At 35.7% G+C, this 20,686-nt stretch overlaps 1 protein-coding gene across 1 annotated transcript in view; it reads right to left on the reverse strand.

Moving 5' to 3' along the window:
• Nucleotides 1–5,903: 5,903 nt before the first annotated feature.
• Nucleotides 5,904–20,686, reverse strand: part of LOC124721707 (ceramide kinase) — a 279,703-nt gene continuing 264,920 nt past the window's right edge. Inside the window, exons 8-10 of the mRNA XM_047246793.1 lie at nt 11,780–11,943; nt 10,138–10,240; nt 5,904–6,450 (exon numbers count right to left, since the gene is read on the reverse strand). Coding sequence (XP_047102749.1) covers nt 10,150–10,240; nt 11,780–11,943 — 255 coding nt within the window. The 3' untranslated portion in view covers nt 5,904–6,450; nt 10,138–10,149. The remainder of the gene's footprint in view (nt 6,451–10,137; nt 10,241–11,779; nt 11,944–20,686) is intronic.

A 20,686-nucleotide genomic window follows, 5' to 3' on the forward strand; every position in this document is an offset into this window, starting at 1 on the left:
GTTAAGTAGATTATTACAAAAATATTACAAGAATTGTGGGTATTCCACCCACTCAATGCCTGCAATGAGAGATTTACACATATATAAAGCAATGACTTGTCAGTACAAAAAAGTGCCATGTTGCACTATGTTTCAAGTCCACCTTTAACTGTAGGTTCCCCATAACTGTCTGGGTTAGTCATTTGAAAAGGCAGTGGAAAGTAAGGGTATACCACCCCCAACTGGATCATCCCCACTAAAGCACTGTGGTCTTCAAAGCCAACTTTCAGATTGAGAACAGCTTTCAATTGATAGTACATAAATCTCAGTTTATGCCACCCCAATAAATTATGTAACTAGAAATCAAATATGGACTGAACATATTAAATTAAAAACATTATCTGATGCATATAAGTGCAGGCTTGAATGGCTGGAATCACTCTGAATAAAATTCTCCAGGATATGTGAGTGAACTACTGCATAACATACTATGATGTTTTGGCCACTGCAGCAAGTGGCTACCATCAAAGTGATGTTGTATGCTTCTGATCAAGCGTCAATGGATTTATGTTATGCATTATGGCAAGTCTTTGGGCTCTCTCCCTCTCCCCCCCCCCCCCCCCTCTTCTTTTCCCATACCCTTTGACAGGGACAGCAAAGAAGTCAGAACTTAATTATAGTAGTGGAGAGAGTGTGCCAGAAGTGTGTTAAGTCCAGTAAACTACCTTTTGGCCAACATTCCCTTGCTTCCAACATCCACTTGCCACATGAGTTCCATATCTCTGTCAAGCAATAAAAAAAGAGGACAGGCAGCAGTGTATACCTCTGCTGGCAATCAGTAATATACATCACCATCCTGATAATCATTGCCCACAATAATGTCCAAAATGCTGGTCCATTTTTCACATAGACACATTCACACAGCTATCACAATTTATTTCAAATTTCCTGATGAAGTATTAAAAACCCTGCTATAAAAATTTACAAAAAACAGTTCATATCTTTTTTTTTTGCATATTCTTTAATATGAAGTGAAACAAAGCATATGTTTTATCTCTTAGAAAATCACTGCTGTAGCTTATTAAAAATACATTTATTTATTGTAACACCATATCTTAACAGTTTCACATTAATGTAGTCTTTTTCCTTCTAAGGTAATATCTCTCCTATATTTACTGACATAAAATTTGGGTTTTACTGCAAAGAGATTGCCCTTAAAAAAAAAAAAAAAAAAAAAAAAAAAAAAAAAAAAAAAAAAAAAAAAAAAAAAAAAAAAAAAGTTGTGTGTCCTCCCTCATTTCATAAAAATCTGTTCAATTTACGTTTAGTTTTTAGGCCTGTATACTGAAGATCAATATAAATGTGATCCAGTTGCACAATTGATGGTACACAACACCAGCTGGAGTGCAACTTCATGAACACTATAATTAATCCCCGACTTATTTGTTACTAAAAATTAAGTAGTAGTTAAAAGGCAAGAATTTGACAACATGCTGGGCATAATACAGCTGCAACAAAATATTTTATTCAAAAAGAGTGCTAACAGAATGGAAGAGGTTATCCAATAACATAAAAATCAATAGCAGAAATACACTAGCTCATCACAGCCTCATCCACAAAGAAAAATGTAAATAATTTTTTAATGTGGATGATATCAAACATGTTATCTGCATTGTATTCCACTAATTGCCAACTAAAAAACCATATGTCACTGTTTAATAATAATTTCTTATAAATCATTTCTGTGTGAGCTCCTATAAGAACATAACTTACAATTCACTTTTTAGACATCATTTACTTAAACAGCAATAGCCACATCACTTCTACAACTGTTAACTTCTTATTATGGCCTATACAGCAAATGTAAATCTCTCATCTTCACAGAATGGCTGTCTTCTGTATATTTTGTTGCATGAATAAACCTTCCAAATTAAACATGCTCTTATACATAACTGATCTTCAACCTCGTATTCAGCAGATAACAATAAAAAAATCACACTTTGGCCACTTTGTTTCTCTTCTCGTCTTTCTTCAGTGTGCCAAACATCCTTTTCCTCACCTTGTTATATGTAATTACTCTATCAGCATGGTACTTGATAGTAACAATAATGCATACCCACATATTTAATCCTTCAAAATTACAATCATTTTCAATATTTATAAATTAGTTACCCACATGCTCTGCCATCCATGTGCAAATTGACAGCTGACTGCATAGCTTTATTGTCTTTCATTGTGTAGAATGAGCTATCACCTGAGGAAGCTGACATGAATGAACAAATTCACATCTGGGATGTTTCCAACATTTTTACAATATTTTTATGAATACGATGTTGCATTAATGTGTATCTTATCAAACCTCAGAGAAACTAAATAAAATATTTGTCAAATAAATTAATATTCCCAAAGACACTGCAAAAATTGAAATATGATTTCTTAAAAAAAAATGTTTCTATCATTATTAATCCAGAAAAAGCACATTAAATTCATTCCACACTTTAAGCTAATAAGAAGAGGAGAAAGTTAAATGTTAATTATAACTCTGTTAACAATAATTCCCTACTTTGTCTAAGAGAGTAGTTCTCTCAGTTCCTTTTGGTACTATTTAGTCTGAAACCACTACTTAGATCTTGTACATTAATACCTCATTACATAAGATGAATAATACATAATGAATACTGAATAAATTGTGAAGATATTTCACAAAACTATATTGTGCAGAGGATTTTGTCAGCCATCCAAATTTTTAAAGTATGGTATATTTCTATACACCATAGTTAGAAGAAAGGATTAATCAATAGTTACATTTTAATGTTTTAGAATAATGCAGTAGTTTTTTGAGAAAACAGTCATTCAATTGAAATCACTATCTGGCAGCTTACTTCCCGCAGAGTCCCTCTTTACTGTGGAAGCACAGTATATGCCTTCTTAAATGTATTAATAATACTGACTTTTGTATATAAATGAATTCATTGAAAATTAATTACTAATTAATTACATACAAACAGTACAGACTTAAATGTTCTCAAAATAATATTACCTAAACCAGATACCAAGGCCTAAAGCTGAAATGCATTTAACTGAAACTCAAACCTCTGGAACTAATCATTAGCTTCCTTGATGCTCTTGGATTTGGTGAAGCCAAAGTCTCTGGTGGAATCCTCTATTGCACACATGATTAGACATATGTATGGAATCTGCACATTGCCTTTAACCATCTGTTATTTAACATGAAGCAGACTCCAGAATACAAGTTAATTAAAACTACTCACAGAAAGTAAATTATATGTTCATATTCAGCAAAACTGAACAGTAATGGATATAGGTAACATTAGAAATGAAATTATAATATTTAAAAATATAATTCAATTTTTATAGATTAAACAACCAGACATAGCTTAATCATTCACTTTTCATAGAACATAATGATTTTTTCCATTTCTCTCATACACTGTTCACACAAAAATCACATGTTTTTATTCGCACACAGAGTTTGGTCAACTTAAAGGGATTACAATTTCATTAGGAGATCTGTGCGTTTGGATATATTCTCACTAAGAGCATCACTTTTCCTGTGAGGCAAAGTATACTGAAACATCAGTGGCCAAATTAAATGGCCAGTTGTGTTTCTTGACGTCAAAGGAAAAGTCAAATTCTATGTCATAGTTAATATTAATTTTAACTGCTGACATTTCACCAAAAAAGCACCTTTCACTCATTTCATACACTTTGTCTCTCTAATATAGTAAAAGTAATAATACAATACCAGGCAATAACTTCGTTGTAGCATAAGTCTTTCATGAACAATGAAATGAATGAGAGATACTTTGGATTTTTAGTATAAAAGTTACAAAATGGCAAAATAATTTTGTTTCAATGTATACAAGGTCATGGCACTGTAGTAACATAAATTATGAGTACATCAATACTTATGTCAAGAAATGAACCTAAATGAATTCAAAAAATTTCTTGAGATATTTCTGAAATATTCCATATCTAAGTATCCTGTAGGAACTTCATACACAACCTTGTGGTATCACATGTAATTTATTACTTAAACCTTACTTCACAATATGTCGTTAAGTTGCAGTAGCATATGATATGCTGTCTAATCTTCACTTTTTAAAAGTTAGCCAACACAAGGAAAATAAATATCACAATAATTTCAACATTAAAATTATGTGGTATTTCTTGAATCAATTCACTTATATATTGGTACCGGTATATGGTATTTCATATCTATAGATACTTTTTGTCACTTGCATACATGCACCACAAAACATTGCACCTTGAACTGTCATCACATTCCTCTGCAGAGGAAACAAAGTTTTTTTAACTGTCTGTTAGTAAAAACAGTAATTTTTATGTTGAAATTATGCATGAATAAATTACAAACAAATACATGAACAATACACACTTTCAAAACTAAGTAAAAATTACTTGTTAACTGCAAGTGTTCACAAGTAATGTGAAACTCTCTACCTGCAGGTCCTCTTTAATACTGAAACACATAATAATAAACATGCACTCTGCTTACCTAGAGCAGAGAAAATTATAAATGACAATGTGTTGTGGTACAGTGATGACAAAATACTGCATTTTACAATATGTGTCTAGAACTTCAGTTGATTATTACGGACATTCTGTGACAAAATGCTCATTCATGCAAAAGGAATTCATTAATCTGGCGACTTGACTAAAGACAGATCATTAGTACAACAGCATTCGGTCTATCACTAAAAACCTACCCAATCTCTTTGATGTTGTTTCCTCAGTCTGCCTGTTCTTTTTTATACTGTTTGCCCTTCCAGTATGCTCACCAACAGCTAAGTATTAGTGCTTACAAAATGTGTGTTGTGACCCTGGGTATCAGTTGCAATATTTAATATTTTAGCAGCACAACTGTAAGGTATTTATATAGGCACAAGAAGACAGCACATATTGCTGTATCATATTATCAATGTTTTGCGAATATTATCTTACTAAGGTGAAACTAAGTTGCACATACTGTATAACAATAAAGAATATTTTTCAATCACATTATTTTATCATTTCAAGGGTCTTTAAACCACATTCTATTTATAGGAAAGCTTCATGTCATCACTTTAGAGCTCTTGAAAGAATTAGACAGTGCAGAAGATGACAGTAACTGCTTCGAGGCCCAGAAGACTACTTTCGCAGCTGTGCACTACATTTAGTTTCCTGTTTTACACATTTTACATATACCTCAGTTTTACACTATTGTTAATGAAATGAGGGTGTTACAAATGCATGGCTGTAATATCTATGAAAGAACTTAAAAAGAGAGAGCAGATAACTACAATAAAGATTCTTTTTCTTTTTCTTTTTTTTCTTTTTTTTAAAAAAAAGAAAGGTTTTTTAGCTTGATATTTTTTTTAACTCTTTCTGCATTTCACCAGACACATAAAGAATGGGAAAATGACTGTCCACACTGGTGAATTCATAATTCACATATTTTATCACATTCAATGAATTAATTTCAGTGATATTATTTTCATGTTATAGTTGTTGATGTTTCTATCAGTACCACAGACAGTTTCCTATACTGTGACAAAATCTCTTAATTGGCATAGCAGTCAAGCTGGTATTATTTACCATTCATAAGGTCTGTGATCCTTCCTACAGATACTTCATCGTATGATAAAATTCAGTTCAACAAGTAAGATTTTATGTGACTGAAGTAGTATGTAACTTCAAGCATAATAATGCATCTACAGATTTTCTGACTTTCTTTTTAGAAAAAGTTCTCTGTTGCCTTACCACCTTTAGTCTTCAATAAAAATAATATCATGACAACATGGCAGCTGTAGTCACGTGAGGCATAATTGCAGCTGTTGTCACGTGAGGCATAGTTACTTATCAGTACTTATAAATCAACAAAGTCTAAAGATTGGTAAAATAGTTCCACAGACACTAATTGTACGTGCTGTCATTATCAGTCTACATCTAAATTGTGAACAAGTTGCTTGAAATATGCTTGCAGTTTGCAGCAATAAATTGCTGAAACACTATGAAGTGGGACTTGTCTGTTTAAAATGTCCAAAACATTAAACTGAAGTTTGTCAACTGTCTCGAGAGAATAAATAATTAATCAAGAATAACCTGTCTCGAAGATAGTCATAGGATCTAATGGCACATCACAGAACCAGATGCCACAAAATTCACCCACATAATATCAAAACACTTTGACTTCTAATGTGTGGATGTCATGCAACATAGCTCATGCCCTGCCCTCCTCTACGCTTTTCAACTGATCAATGATCCACACATCTCTAACATTACAGAATTTTCTGTGCAGTTTCCACACAACATGAGCTAGCAACTATATAAACATATGTGGCTAATTCTCTTCCAAATCCATCAATTCAACATCTGCTTCTTCTACGGAGTAGATTGCCACAACCTGATGAAGAGTGGAGTCTATTCAGCTCCAGATATATGATGTCAAATCTGCAAAAGAATTAATTTTACATCAGTTACGAAGGAAGAAGAATCAGAAATGTGAAACAGAAGATGTTTACATAGACATTCTGCAAGTAATCTGTGTGTGTCTTATTTTTAACTAATTAATATAGTTGAGAGTTTCAGACTGTTAGTTCAGAAATGAGAAATTCGTAAAGAGAATCTAGACTGTATAATGATCTGACCTGTGATTTATGATCTGACCTGTGATTTACTATCAACAGATTCAATAACATGCATTATTTCTTCACTCATTTCTATGTAGCTTAAATATTATTTCTATGGACAGTAGTTTCTGCAGTCGTAGGTACCAGCAGAGAACAAAATACCAGCTTTCTTAATAATAAGAGATGTTAATCATTAAAATAAAAAGCGCTTTGTTCCCACAATTAAATTATACATATAACAATGAACGTGGGTGGTACATCAGATGAATAAAACTGAACCTATGACATTACAGTCCTGATGTTACCATATTCTTCCCAAAAGATAGCTTTCTCAGGAAAGAAACTAATTAACTCTTCTACTGTATGGGATCATTCTCTCTCATATATATATATATGTCTAAAAAAAGACAAAAAAATTAAAGCAAAAAATCAAAAAGAAGATCAAGACATAATCCTATTTAATAATCTAAGTTCACCTACCAAATTTAATGAAGGAGGAGCAGCTATATTTGATGATCTTAAAAGGAATCACCATAAAGCCATTCTTGGTATCACTTCCTTTCGTCTTTCCCTCTCCTTCCCTCTTTCCTGATGAGGCAACAGCTTGTTGCGAAAGCTTGAATTTTGTGTGAATGGGCAATCATTATAGAAAAGATACGGGCCACAAATGCAGAAATCTACTTGGGCACATTGTCATGGTGCTGCAGCAGAAAACAAGAATCTCTGAAATGACGAATTTGGTCACTTTTTGATGTACTACTGTTGTGAGTACCTATGGAAAGTGGTTGAAGGATGGTGAAATAATGAGTAGGTGGTATGGTATTGGATGACCACATCTCATCACAAAATGTAGAGGTTGGATGATCCCACACTGGGTAATCCAGGATAGGCAGCTATCTGTGGCAGATCTGATGACCAAATACAATGCTGGAGCAGGCACAAGTGTTTCAGAGTGCACCATTCAAAGGCCATTCTTGAACATGGAGCTCCACATTGTACGAATTTTTCCTGTGTTCACCCAATGACATCATCAGTTACGATTACAGTGGGCATATATCACTGAGTTTTCACCGTGGATCGATAGAAGTGTGTCATCCAGGCAAATGGCTGCATGAAAAATGCCTGATATGTATCTAATGGAACACATATAGAGTGTCAGCTGTGTGCCCATAAACCACCGTCCTGCAATTTGCGGCAAATGTTTGGCCTGTGCATAGACGTCTGGTGCCACGTACTTCTGGAATCTTGCCGAGGACTTGTAGATTCCATGCCAGGCATAATCACTTCTGTACTGCATTTGAAAAGTGGAACAACATGCTATTAAAAACCTGGTCATAATGTTATGGCTCATCAGTGTGTATACAATTGATGACAATTCAGGAGACCCCCACCTTTTTATTATACCAAATAGCATCACAGGCAAGGAGACATAGTGATTCTAACATACTATCAACTCCCATCTATCCCTACCGTATCATACAGGAAACAGAGAGATACCAGTTTGATAAAAATTAGGGGCTATCTATAGATGAATTTCAAGCAAAAATGGTTTAACAAAAAGGTCCAGTTTCTTCTACCAAAAAAACAAGAAAGGAAACTATTCATCTATGAGCATCACAGCCAGTAATCACAACATTCTTCACAACGCACAAATTTTTGTGTGACACGATGTGGAGTTCATAAACTATTTTGTAACTGATCAGCAGTTTTCCTTTTCCCATGACGTTTTAAGCTCTTCACAACTGACACGTGCTTTTCTATATTCCTGTTATCATAGTGTATGTGAATGGAGATTCCAATAAAACTTGAGATTGTCTGTTCAACTATATCTATGCATTAATTTACGATGAACATTTGGTGGGTCACAGAGGAGTCAATAATTACAACTTCAGATAAGGATGAGACAAAACCTGTTATTATATTTATTTATTGATATTAACACAATTTTATGTCTATATGAGATGCATTTTATGTGTCAATGTAGTCCTTGTATTTACACTGAGACCCAGATAAATCATTCCTGTTGTTTCTGATTGTCAAACATTTAAGTAAAATGAAAACAGCAAACCATCTGGCCTAGATCTAAAAGCACTTCTGCATTGATGAGGCAGATGAGAGGGAGCCTGCTTTACACCCTCTGTTATGAACTACTAGAGGCCATTGACCCCAACTATTTTCAGATTGCCCACGTGGCAGTTTCCACTCACCACCTCAGTGAAGCACTAGAAAGGTGGCAACTGTGTGGTGTTGCAGGTTGCTGATGGTTTTCTCATAGGTCAATATTTCATTCTAATTGTCATCTCCACTAGTTTCAACAGCTACGGTAGACATAACAACTAGAAATTAATTTAAATGTAAGACAAATATAAGCTATCTGTGATGTCAGTGCTGACAATTTGCTTTATACCTACATTATTAATACAATCATTAGGGCATTTAATATTCTGAGATCCACAGTGTCAAATTTCAGGCATTACCTCTCACCCTGGACAACCCAGTAGCTGACGGCCTTCTGTAACAACAAACAGCAGCGGCATTTGCACAGAGTTGTCAGTGCTGACAGACAAGTGACACTGTGAAATAACGACAGAAATCAATGTGGGATGTACGACGAATGTATCCATTACGACAGTGTGGCTCAATTTTGTATTAAGGGGCTACGGCAGCAGACGACTGACACAAATGCCGTTGTCCTGATTTCAGTTGGCAAGGGTTGATGGTAGAATTCAACTGTGGCACAGACCCCGTGACGCCGTGGACCCAAATTGTCAACTAAGCACTGTGCAAGTTGGTGGCAGCTCCATGATGGTGTAGGCTGTGTTTATATGGATCACTAACTGGAAATCATTACGCTCAGCTACTTGGAGATCATTTGCAGCCATTCGTGGACTTCATGTTCCCAAACAACAATGGAATTTTTATGGATGACAATGCACCATGTCACCAGGCCACAATTGTTGTGATTGGTTTTAAGGACATTCTAAATGATCCTGTAGAATTATTTAGCCACCCAGATTGGCCAACACGAATGCCATCGAACATTTATGGGACACAATTATGATGTCAGTTCGAGCACAAAATCATGCTCTGGCAACACTTTCACAATTATGGATAGCTCTGGAGGCAGCATGGATCAATACTTCTGCAGGAGACTTGTTGAGCCCACATCCACTTCAAGTTGCTGCCATATGCTGGGCAAAAGGAGGTCTGACACAATATTAGGAGGTATCCCACGACTTTTGTCACCTCAGTGTACATCTGATTATTGTACAGGATATGAATGCAATATATCCTATACCCTAAAGTTTATTGTTGGGCCATCCACACAGCTTCAATTCTGCCAGTACCTCTATCCCATTTTTGAATAATATCACTTTCATTTCAATGTATGCATCCAATTAAAAAGAAGACAATGATATACAGTTCTTTGACAATAACTATCAAAAACACACCATGCTCGGAATCTGTGGTTAATAGAAACGTAATCTGGTTCGACAGTGACACGTACCTAAAAACAGCTTTAAAAGGAACAGATCTTGCAGGAAGGCTGTTCTTCGTCGTCGTTCTCGGGGATGCCTCGTGTGAACACGTCGAGCAGTTGGCAGTGAACCCTTAAAAATATTGGAATTGTATGTGAGCATATACAGCACAAAAGAATAATATATATTTGCTGTATTTATCATACAGTCTTCCATTGCAATTTTAAAAAAATATGTCAACTGTTAATTCTTAGCATCATTTGCAATAGGTATGAATGATTAAATGAAGTAAGTATACAAATAAAATTTCACACTACAAAGAAATGCATATATTCTTTTTATGTCTGTTTCATTTTATTGTTTGTTGTGTGGCACAATAGATCAGTTGAGTACATTAAATGCACAAGTGTGTGTGTAAGGCCCAACACAAATGACCAGTTGGAATTTGCTGAAATTTTGCAACTGACCTATGTTAGTAACAGATTTTAGGTGGTTTGCTAGAATCACACAAGCTCTGCTGCATTAGACTTTCTTTTCACCCCAAATAAACATGTAGAGTACACTATAATTATATTTTCCAAGAATAAAATACATTCATATGTAGTTATAAAGACGATTAAGAATTGAAAAGGGAGCTTATCTCAAGATACACAAGATTATACAAAAATTTTCCCTCAGAAAAAGCTTTGAAAGTCAGTATTAGGAGGCAGTGGATCCTGATACATGGCAACAAGTGTACAGCAATTAAGCAGTTTCATTTCTCTCTGCTTTCAGAAGTGGCTTAAGCTTTTCCAGGAATTGAAGTAAAGTGTAAATATATACCTTCATCTCAGTAGGAGAAAAGTGGTCTGAAACTGTACAGTAATACTCTCTTGCCCAATTTCTCAGATAAACAAACATAAATAAGGATGACAGTATTTTTTACATACAGGATGTTTATGGTTTCAAATTTCTTTCCATCAGTTTTGCCATTATTTCCAATCTGCTTACAGTGTTGATTATGACATAAATTTAACTTTCTATACTTCGGACAGAAAAATCCTACATGACGTGTTATACTTTGGAATAGTTGGTGACTGCACCATATCTACACTCCACACTGCAGGTTCTGACTTTCCTCAGTTCTCATAATTCCTTGTCCAAAATGTAATTCATTTATAGTACTGAAATCCAAATTATACCAAGTAAATTTTTCTTATCATTCATATATATTTTTAATTCTTTTATACGAATGAACAAGACACCACTGATTCCACTTAATAATACACATACAATTTGCTTCACCTGCACACTTATGAAACAAAAGTACCAAGGTATCCAGCAATGATAGAAGTTCTAGTTGGTAAATTTTTAACTTAACTAAGTTGAATGCTAGAAGATTACATGTACCTGAGAAGAGAAAATGTTACACTGCTTATAACTCTTTATGTATACAGCCTGCATATCCTTACCAAAAAATGATGTGTGTATGAGGAGAAGGAGACATTGTCAAGTTTCACTGATATACAGAAATAAGCTTTATGATTAGTGGTATTTTCCTTCAGAGTTAGAAGCACACATGTTATGTAAATTCAATAGGATAAATGTCAAAAAATTATTACTGTTAATAGTTTTCACTGGGACTCTAAAATACAGAATCTGTATCAGTATTTGCTTGAGAAATATATTTACCTGACTCTCATGTTAGCCTCCCACTGCACTTCTCCATCACAGTTCCACACACTAATCCCTGGCACTAAACGTGGAGAGACAGGGCTCGAGTCTGGTATATTGTCAGCCAGTGGTTTGAAGGAAAACTCTCGAGCTCGATGCACTTCCACAAATGGCAGGTCAAACTACATTAAAAAATTCTTTGTAAATGCAATTATCAATGAAAAATCAATAAAATTGCATAATAAATTAATTTCAGTAACATTTCATTCTGTAAGCAGGTAATGTGATGAAAACTGTATTGTTGATGCGTATAATAAAGTTTTTACACAAGGTATACCTTTCATGTGTAGCACAATAAAGAGTCAAGTAAAGTATTTGGGGCTCAACTGGTGAATGGGATTCTGGCCTGGCTGCAAATAGCCTTTCGTTCACCATAGCACTAGAAGGGGGAGGGTGGCAAGCTCACTGGCACTTTTTACCCTTGGAAAGACAATAGCAGGCCTTGTGGACCTGGGGCTGTCCTGGAGGGACTGGAACTAGGAAAAATCTCACTCCTACCCAGGATTGATCCTGGGCCCTCCAGGGATGAAGTCTGGTGTTCTACCAGCTAGACCAACATGACCACTGTGTAGCACAGTCCATTTCAATAATATTTTCTAATGTGATGTCAGCATGTGTGTCAATTTACTCTCTTTCCTGGCAATCGTTTTTCTATGTTCTCAAAGTACTGCGCCTTCTTCATCGTGCAAAAACTCACCCTTGTGCAACACATCACTTACAATCTATCTTTACATTAGCATGTTAGATGATAACATAATGTGAGGTCTCTTCAAAAACTTATGGAAGATTCATAATTTCGCACCAATGGTGTGTTTACTGTGTAACTGCTGGAAGTTTCATTGTTGTATGTCTGTTAGTTATTTTCACTGTTGTACTGAGTGGAGTATTGTGTTGCAGAGTTTGTGAATTTTGAGGTGTCAGAGTCAGAGATGCAAGGAATCTGCATTAAATTTTGCATGAAACTCAAGAAAACCTTTACAGAGACACACCAATTGATACAGGAAGCCTACGGTGATAAGTGATTAAGCCACACTCGGTGTTACGATTGGTTCACATGGTTTAAAAATGGCCAGATGGAATTTAATGATGACCACCATTTACGACGCCTTTCGACGTCTACCGATGACACTCGTGTCAGGAACGTCAACGAAATTGTGTATGCCAATCAAAGACTGACTGTCTGAGAGATTTCAGAAGAATGTAACATTTCAGTTGGGGCATATCATGAAATCTTGACACAGCATCTTGGAATGCATCATGTTGCCGCCAAGTTTGTCCCATGCTTCTCGAGTCAAAACCAGAAAGACATTCACCTCGCAATCTGTGAAGAGCTTTTGGATCACGCAAATGAGAATGAGATGTTCCTTAAGAGAATCATAACAGGTGAGATGTGGTTCTACGGTTATGATGTTGAGACCGAGGTTCAATTTTCACAAAGGACCGGAAAAGTTTCTCCAAGACCAAAAAAAGCCACACTTAGATTTTTCTTTGACTTTGAAGGATTAGTTCATCACAAATTCATGCCACAGGGACAAACTGTTATTCGATGGCATTATCAGGATGTGCTGCGATGCCTGCGAGAAAATGTGAGAAGGAAATGGCCTGAAATGCGGAGAGACAATTTGTGGCTTTTGGACCACGGTAACACACCCGAACATTCATCCCTGTTGGTGCATGAGTATTCATGGATCTCGCACACTTATTTTATTTCCCAAGCTGAAAACACCATTGAAAGGAAGAAGATTTGCAATGAGAGATGAGATAAAAGAAAATTTGCAGATGGCACTACACACAATCCAGCAAGAGGCGTACCAAGACTGCTTCAGGAAGCGCAAATGGCATTGGGAGCAGTGTATCAGTTGCAGAGGAGAGTATTTTGAAGGATACCATAAACAATAAGTAAAAGGTAATCATTGAAAATTTTGTGGACAAAGTTTTGGAATTTTTTGAACAGACCTTGTATACAGAATTTCTACATGGTGAAGGAGTGCAAAGGAGACTATAAAACTACAGCTAGATAGAAGGAGGAAGAACAGCACACACAGACATCATACTAAAAATTATGAAAATGAGAATCAATTCCTGAAGTATATTGTGCTACACATGACAAAATGTAACTGGTGCAGTATCTTTATCATTTAAACCATTATTGGCACAGACGCAGATTTCCTAAAAACACTGCTTATGATGGCTGACATTAAGTTAAAATGTATTTTGTTTGTCAGTGAAAAATTACTAATAATTTCTATGTGAGACATTTAAAAAGTCTCTAAAATAGATGCAACATATAGTAGTTTACATTTTCTCTCACAGTTAAAGAGTTCTTCCATTCATTTAACACACATTCACATCTCAGCCCCACATTTTATCAATGAAATTTGATATAACAAAATGTGTCAAAAACATTGCTCCAGTAACATATATGCAGACTACAGCTAGGATCTGTAGATGCTGTACATGAAATATTGCACAAAAGTGAATTTTATGTCTTTGTTTAAGTGTGGGCCATGTAAGTCCATCACTCAAAATTTTTCTTAAATATGTCAATATACAGCTGTTACTAAATATGTACTATGCAAATAATTTAATCTGACAAGATTTTATAGCATCCTAGACTTTGTTTCGCTTCATTTTCCAGTAAATTTATGATTGCTTTTCCTGAAACGAATAACATATTCTTCCCTGTGTCAGCTATTTGAGAATAATTACAATATATAATTATTTCAGTCAGAGAAAATGTTATTCTCCCTCATTAGAAATGTCTCACGCAGATGATGGACAAGGGTGCTCTGCCACATACTTCTGAGTTACCTGCCTGTGAATAATCATTTCATTTCTTATTTGTGGTAGTGTACGACATGCACTACTGTCAAAGAGTTAAAATCAATTGCAACTCATCCTGAGAGAACTGTCAAGTGGCAGGCAACGCTACCTGTACTCTGGAACAGCTATACCACACACTGCTTTGGCCATCACCACTTGGTCCATTCCATAACTACCTGAAGTGATAAAATGACTGACCAACCATGTCAGTGCTATTATCCTATGCAGATCTAGTCTGTTGTCCATTCCCTCCTGTGTATACCAACTGTCGAACAGTGATGGTTTTCCAGACACACTCATGGTTTTTTGTTATTGCCTTAATATTGTAACTTGTGTCACTGCAAAAGTTCAGTGATGATGAGCATTAAGAGATGCAAAAAATACAGTATTACATGTCACTCACAAACACTAGAAGAAAAAGAATTCGTTTCATGAACTACTGACACAGTCAGTCAGTGGGCATATTAACCATCAACTAGCTATATATCTAACCATGTACCCCACATTTTCACTTTTCCAAGAAGTAAAATATGAATGGGATTCATGTCCACCGTGTGCTTACACCATTTTGAGGCATTCTAGATGTATACCTTCAATGCAATGAGATTCTTTCTTATTTTTTTCATGAACTGAATTTTTAAAAATGGTCTTGCCTTGTCATGACATTTGTGACCTGCTTAAAAAAACAAGTCTAGTCATAGCATGTAGACTTGGATTTTATGATTGACAGAAGAAACTAGGGCATTCTTATCAGGCTTGCATTGATAACTTTCATGACTTAAACTGTAACTACTACTTCACAGGTACATATTTCAAATACCAACAATCCTACACATTCTTACTTTCCCCAGCTCAGGAAGTTTATACATTTGCAGACACTTTGTGGCATTTATCAACACATTGCAACTTTACAACAAACTCACCAAGCTGCAACCCCAAAAATATACATTAGTTCATCTTACTGGGAAAGACAATAAGATTACACTGCCCTGTAATATTACACTGGTGTTGCAAATCACCATTTATGGTACAGGATGACATGATGTTGCAGGAGGTTCATTATTTGATTTTGAATGCAAAGTAGAGATGTGAAGTGGGTACAATGTGCTTGGTGTACAATACCGTGATTCTCCCTTTCAGTGATCAGAGACGGTTGACTGGGACCTTGATGATGAGTACGCCTGCTCTCGTGTTCTCAAACAGTCCAACATTGGACCACTGTCACATCTGAATGACTTACCTATCTGAATATTGCATGATCTGACCAGACAGCCAAATGGAGACCCGCAATGAGGCCCCTTTCAAACTCTGTCACATACTGATAGTGCTGTCTCACATGAGTACACAGCATCTCCGCGTCCTTCACAGTGATCACTCAGTGTCTTACACTGTTCATATCCACCATGTACACTACTAACACTTCCAGGCCTGATAGCAATGCTAAAGACAAACGACCCTAATCCACTCTGGTGACTTTTCTACCTGTCACAGAGAACTGTAACTGTAATTGTTTACTTATCTGCCAATCGTGTATATGTGTACAAAATTACATTGACATGTAACCATATCTTCTGGGCCCTTCACATTTTTTGTCAGGCAATGTATATGTAAATAACAACCACTGATAATGTCAGAAGCTATAAAACTGTAGCAAAATGCAGGAAGACTTTCTGAGACTTGACACTTGGTGCAACAATTGGTAGGTTTCCCTTAACATAAACAAATGTAACTGGGAACACCAACATTCATTAAATGTCTTAACGTATGTGTGCAAAGTGATGTAAAGAACAACCACATAAAATTACTACTACTAACAGCAGATACCAGAATGAAATATAACTGAAGAATCATCAGGAAGTGTAGTCTATCATAAAAGAGGTAATCTACAAAACCCTTAACCATTTGATACCTGAGTATTTGCTTCTTAATCTGGGAACCTCACCAGGGAGGACTGGTAGAGACACTAGAATAGAAGCAAATAAAAGTAGCGTGTTTTGTCGTGGGTTCATTTAGTAAGTGCAGAAACATCATGGAGATGCTCATCCACCTTCAACGGCAGACACTACTACATGAGAAGCGCAGTATATCACAGTGTTGTTTACTATTAAAATTCCATGAATGTACATTCTTAGAAGAGTCAATAAACACATTACTTCTTCCTACATATATACCAGAAAACATCCAAGAACATAAATTAGAGGTATTTGAGCTCTTACAAAAGTTTGACAACAATTGTTCTACCTCCACACCATCTGTGACTGGAACAGATAAGGAGAGAACTGATAAGTGGTACTCTCTGTCAAACACCATAAAGAGGATTTCAGAGTATAGATGTTCATGCAGAAATACAAGCAGCTGCCATTATGTGTCATTTTCAGCAGTTGCCAGGACACACTGAGGTAGATCATACTGTGATCATTCCTTTCAATCATTGAACAAATGACAGAAGAAAGCCTCACTGATGCAGCTATTGCCCTGCTGTCTCAACCAACAGCCGCCCTTTGAATTTAGCTTCTCCAAATGGGAAAGGGACATGGTGATACGCAATACAACTGTCACTACTTGGGATGGCATCAATACTTTGAGATACTGCAAATATCAATATGTAGTAGAAATACGAGGGTGTGCTGAAATGTAGTGCCATCAAATTTTTTATGTGAAAACTATCAAAGCATTTTAAACAAAAATGTTATTAACATTCTACATCTTTATTCTTCATGTCTTCATTTATTCTTCATATTTGCAGCCCTCTGCCAGTAGAGGTCTCTGAAGTGTAGCATGTAACATGGTGATGTGTAACATAATTACATCAGTGCATGAGAAACAGATTAGATTAGATTAACTTACTATATCCAAAAATTCATCTAATGAGTAGAAGCAGTTGCCATTCAGAAATTATTTTAATTTCCTTTTAAATGCTGTATGGCTATTTGTCAGACTTTTGATGCTATTAGGTAAGTGACCAAAGACCTTTGTGGCAGCATAATTTATCCCTTTCTGAGCCAAAGTTAGATTTAACCTTGAGTAGTGAAGATCATCCTTTCTCCTAGTGTTGTAACCATGTACACTGCTATTACTTTTTAATTCGTTCAGATTATTAATAGTAAATTTCACAAGTGAATATATATATTGTGAGGCTACAGTGAAGATCCCTAGTTCTTTAAATAAGTGTCTACAGGATGATCTTGGATGAGCTCCAGCAATTATTCTGATTACACACTTTTGTGCAATGAACACTCTTTTACTCAATGATGAGTTACCCCAGAATATGATGCCATACAAAAGCAGAGAATGAAAATAGGCGTGGTAAGCAAATTTACTGAGATGTATATCGCCAAAATTTGCGATGACTCTACTAGCATAAGCAGCTGAACTCAAACATTTCAGCAGATCTTCAGTGTGATTTTTCCAGTTCAACCCCTCATCAATGCATACACCTAGAAATTTTGAATATTCTACCTTAGCTACAGAGTTCTGATCAAAGTCTATATTTATTAATGGTGTCATTCCATTTACTGTGTGGAACTGTATATACTGTGTTTTGTCAAAGTTTAATGAGAGCCGATTTGCAGAGAACCACTTAATGATTTTCCGAAAAACATCATTTACAATTTCATCAGTTAATTCTTGTCTGTTAAGTGTGATAGCTATACTTGTATCATCAGCAAAAAGTACCAGCTTTGCATCTTCGTGAATATAGATTGGCAAGTCATTAATATATATTAAGAACAGCAGAGGACCCAAGACCGAACCTTGTGGCACCCCATTCTTGATTGTTCCCCAGTTTGAGAAATCACCAGTTTTTTGCATATTATGTGAACTGCTTATTTCAACTTTCTGCACTCTTCCAGTTACGTGTGATTTAAACCATTTGAGCACTGTCCCATTCAAACCACAGTACTTGAGCTTATCTAGCAGTATTCCATGATTTACACAATCAAAAGCCTTTGAGAGATCACAAAAAATCCCAACGGTTGACTTCCGGTTACTCAGAGCATTTAATATTTCATTAGTGAAAGGATATATAGCATTTTCCATTGAAAAACCTTTCTGGAAACCAAACTGACATTTTGTTAAAACTTTATTTTGAACAAAGTTGTGTAGCTACTGTACAATACATTACTTTTTCAAGAATTTTGGATAAGGCAGTCAGAAGAGAGATTGGGTGGCAGTTGTTGACATCAGACGTATCACCTTTTTTATGCAGTGGTTTAACAATGGCATACTTCAGTCCATCTGGGAAAATGCCCTGCTGCAGAGATCTATTACATATGTGGCTAAGAATCCCACTAATCTCTTGGGAACAAGCTTTTATTATTCTGCTGGAAATGCCATCAATTCCATGTGAGCTTTTATTCTTGAGTGAGTTTATTTTTCAGAAGGAGAGGTGAGTGGAATTTTAATTGTAACAAATTGTAACAAATTTTTACTGCCTTGCCTCTTCTAATGAACATTTAGATCCTATTTTCTCTACAACATTTAAAAAATGATTATTCAAAATGTTTTCGACTTCCAGCTTGTTGTTTGTCAAGTTTCCATTCGCTTTGATGGTACTCTTGGTTGCCCTGTCTCCCTTGTAATAATATTCCAAATTGTTTTGATTTTGTTATCAGAGGTATTAATCTCAGACATGATGCACATGCTTCTGGACTTTTTAATAACCTTTCTTAATGTAGCACAGTAGTTTTTATAATATTTGGCTGTTTCTGGGTCATTACTCTTTCTTGTTGTTAGATACAGTTCCCTTTTGTGGTTACAAGATATTTTTATTCCTTTAGTAAGCCAAGGTTTTTTGCATGGTTTCTTATAATTAGATTTAACTACTTTCTTGGGGACACAGTTTTCAAATTCTCTTACAAGTGTATCATGAAATAAGTTATATTTTAAATTAGCATCGGGTTCCTTGTACACCTCATCCCAGTCTAATTGCTGAAGATTTTCCCTGAAATTTCTAATTGTTGAGTCATTAACTGAATGCACAACTTTGGAGGGTAGTTTTGAATTACTGGATGGAGCTATGTCATATACTGTAACTAGCTGAGCACCGTGATCAGAAAGGCCATTCTCAATAGGACAAGAATTTACATTTTTAAACTTATCTTGGTCTATAAAAGTGTTACCGATCAATGTGCTGCTATACTTTACTGCCTGAGTAGGAAAATCAATGACAGATGTCAAATTGAAAGAACCGAGCAAGACTTCCATGCCATTCTTCCTATTACACTCTTTCAGAGAATCAACATTGAAGTCCCCGCAAATAATAATTTGCTTTCCCCTATCTGACAGATCCAGACAGAGGCATCCAAGTATTGCAGGAATAAATGAAAGTCTCCTATATACTGTTACAATTATAAAAGAGCCCTCCCTCATTTTAAGTTGACATGAACATGCTTCTAAATGTTGCTCTAGACAAAACTTTTTTGTATCTAAGCTTTCTACACAGTGATAACTTTTGACATATATGGCAACTCCTCCTCTCATCTTATTCTCGCTACTCATATGTGCAGCTAGTTTATAACCACTGATATTTACCTTTTCCGTATCAGACACAATGTGATGCTCAGACAGGCATAGTATATCTATTACATTATCAGATTCAATGTCATCTAAATAAACTAGGAGATCATCTACTTTATTCTTCAATCCCGGAATATTTTGGTGAAAAATGGTAACATTATTTTTTACTTTACTTTTATAAACAGAGTGCTGTAATCAAGTTTTGGACACGTCGAGTTCATCCACACACAGAGCACCTCTCCTTTAGCATGACAATGACAGACCACACACGAGTCCTTCGACATCTGCAACAATCTGATGCCTCAGGTTCACTGTTAGTGACCGTCCTTCATATGGTCTCAACTTGGCTCCATCTGATTTCAATCTGTTTCCAAAACTTAATGAACTCTTTAAAGGACTTTTCTTTGATACTGATGAAGGAGTGTAAGCAGAGCTGAGGTTCTGGCTCCATCAACAGAAGTCAAACATTCTACAGTGACGGTATCAACATGACGGTTGTTTGCAGAATCCGTGCTGATTCCTATA

Source organism: Schistocerca piceifrons, chromosome X, assembly GCF_021461385.2.
Source record: "Schistocerca piceifrons isolate TAMUIC-IGC-003096 chromosome X, iqSchPice1.1, whole genome shotgun sequence".
Lineage (NCBI taxonomy): Eukaryota > Metazoa > Arthropoda > Insecta > Orthoptera > Acrididae > Schistocerca > Schistocerca piceifrons.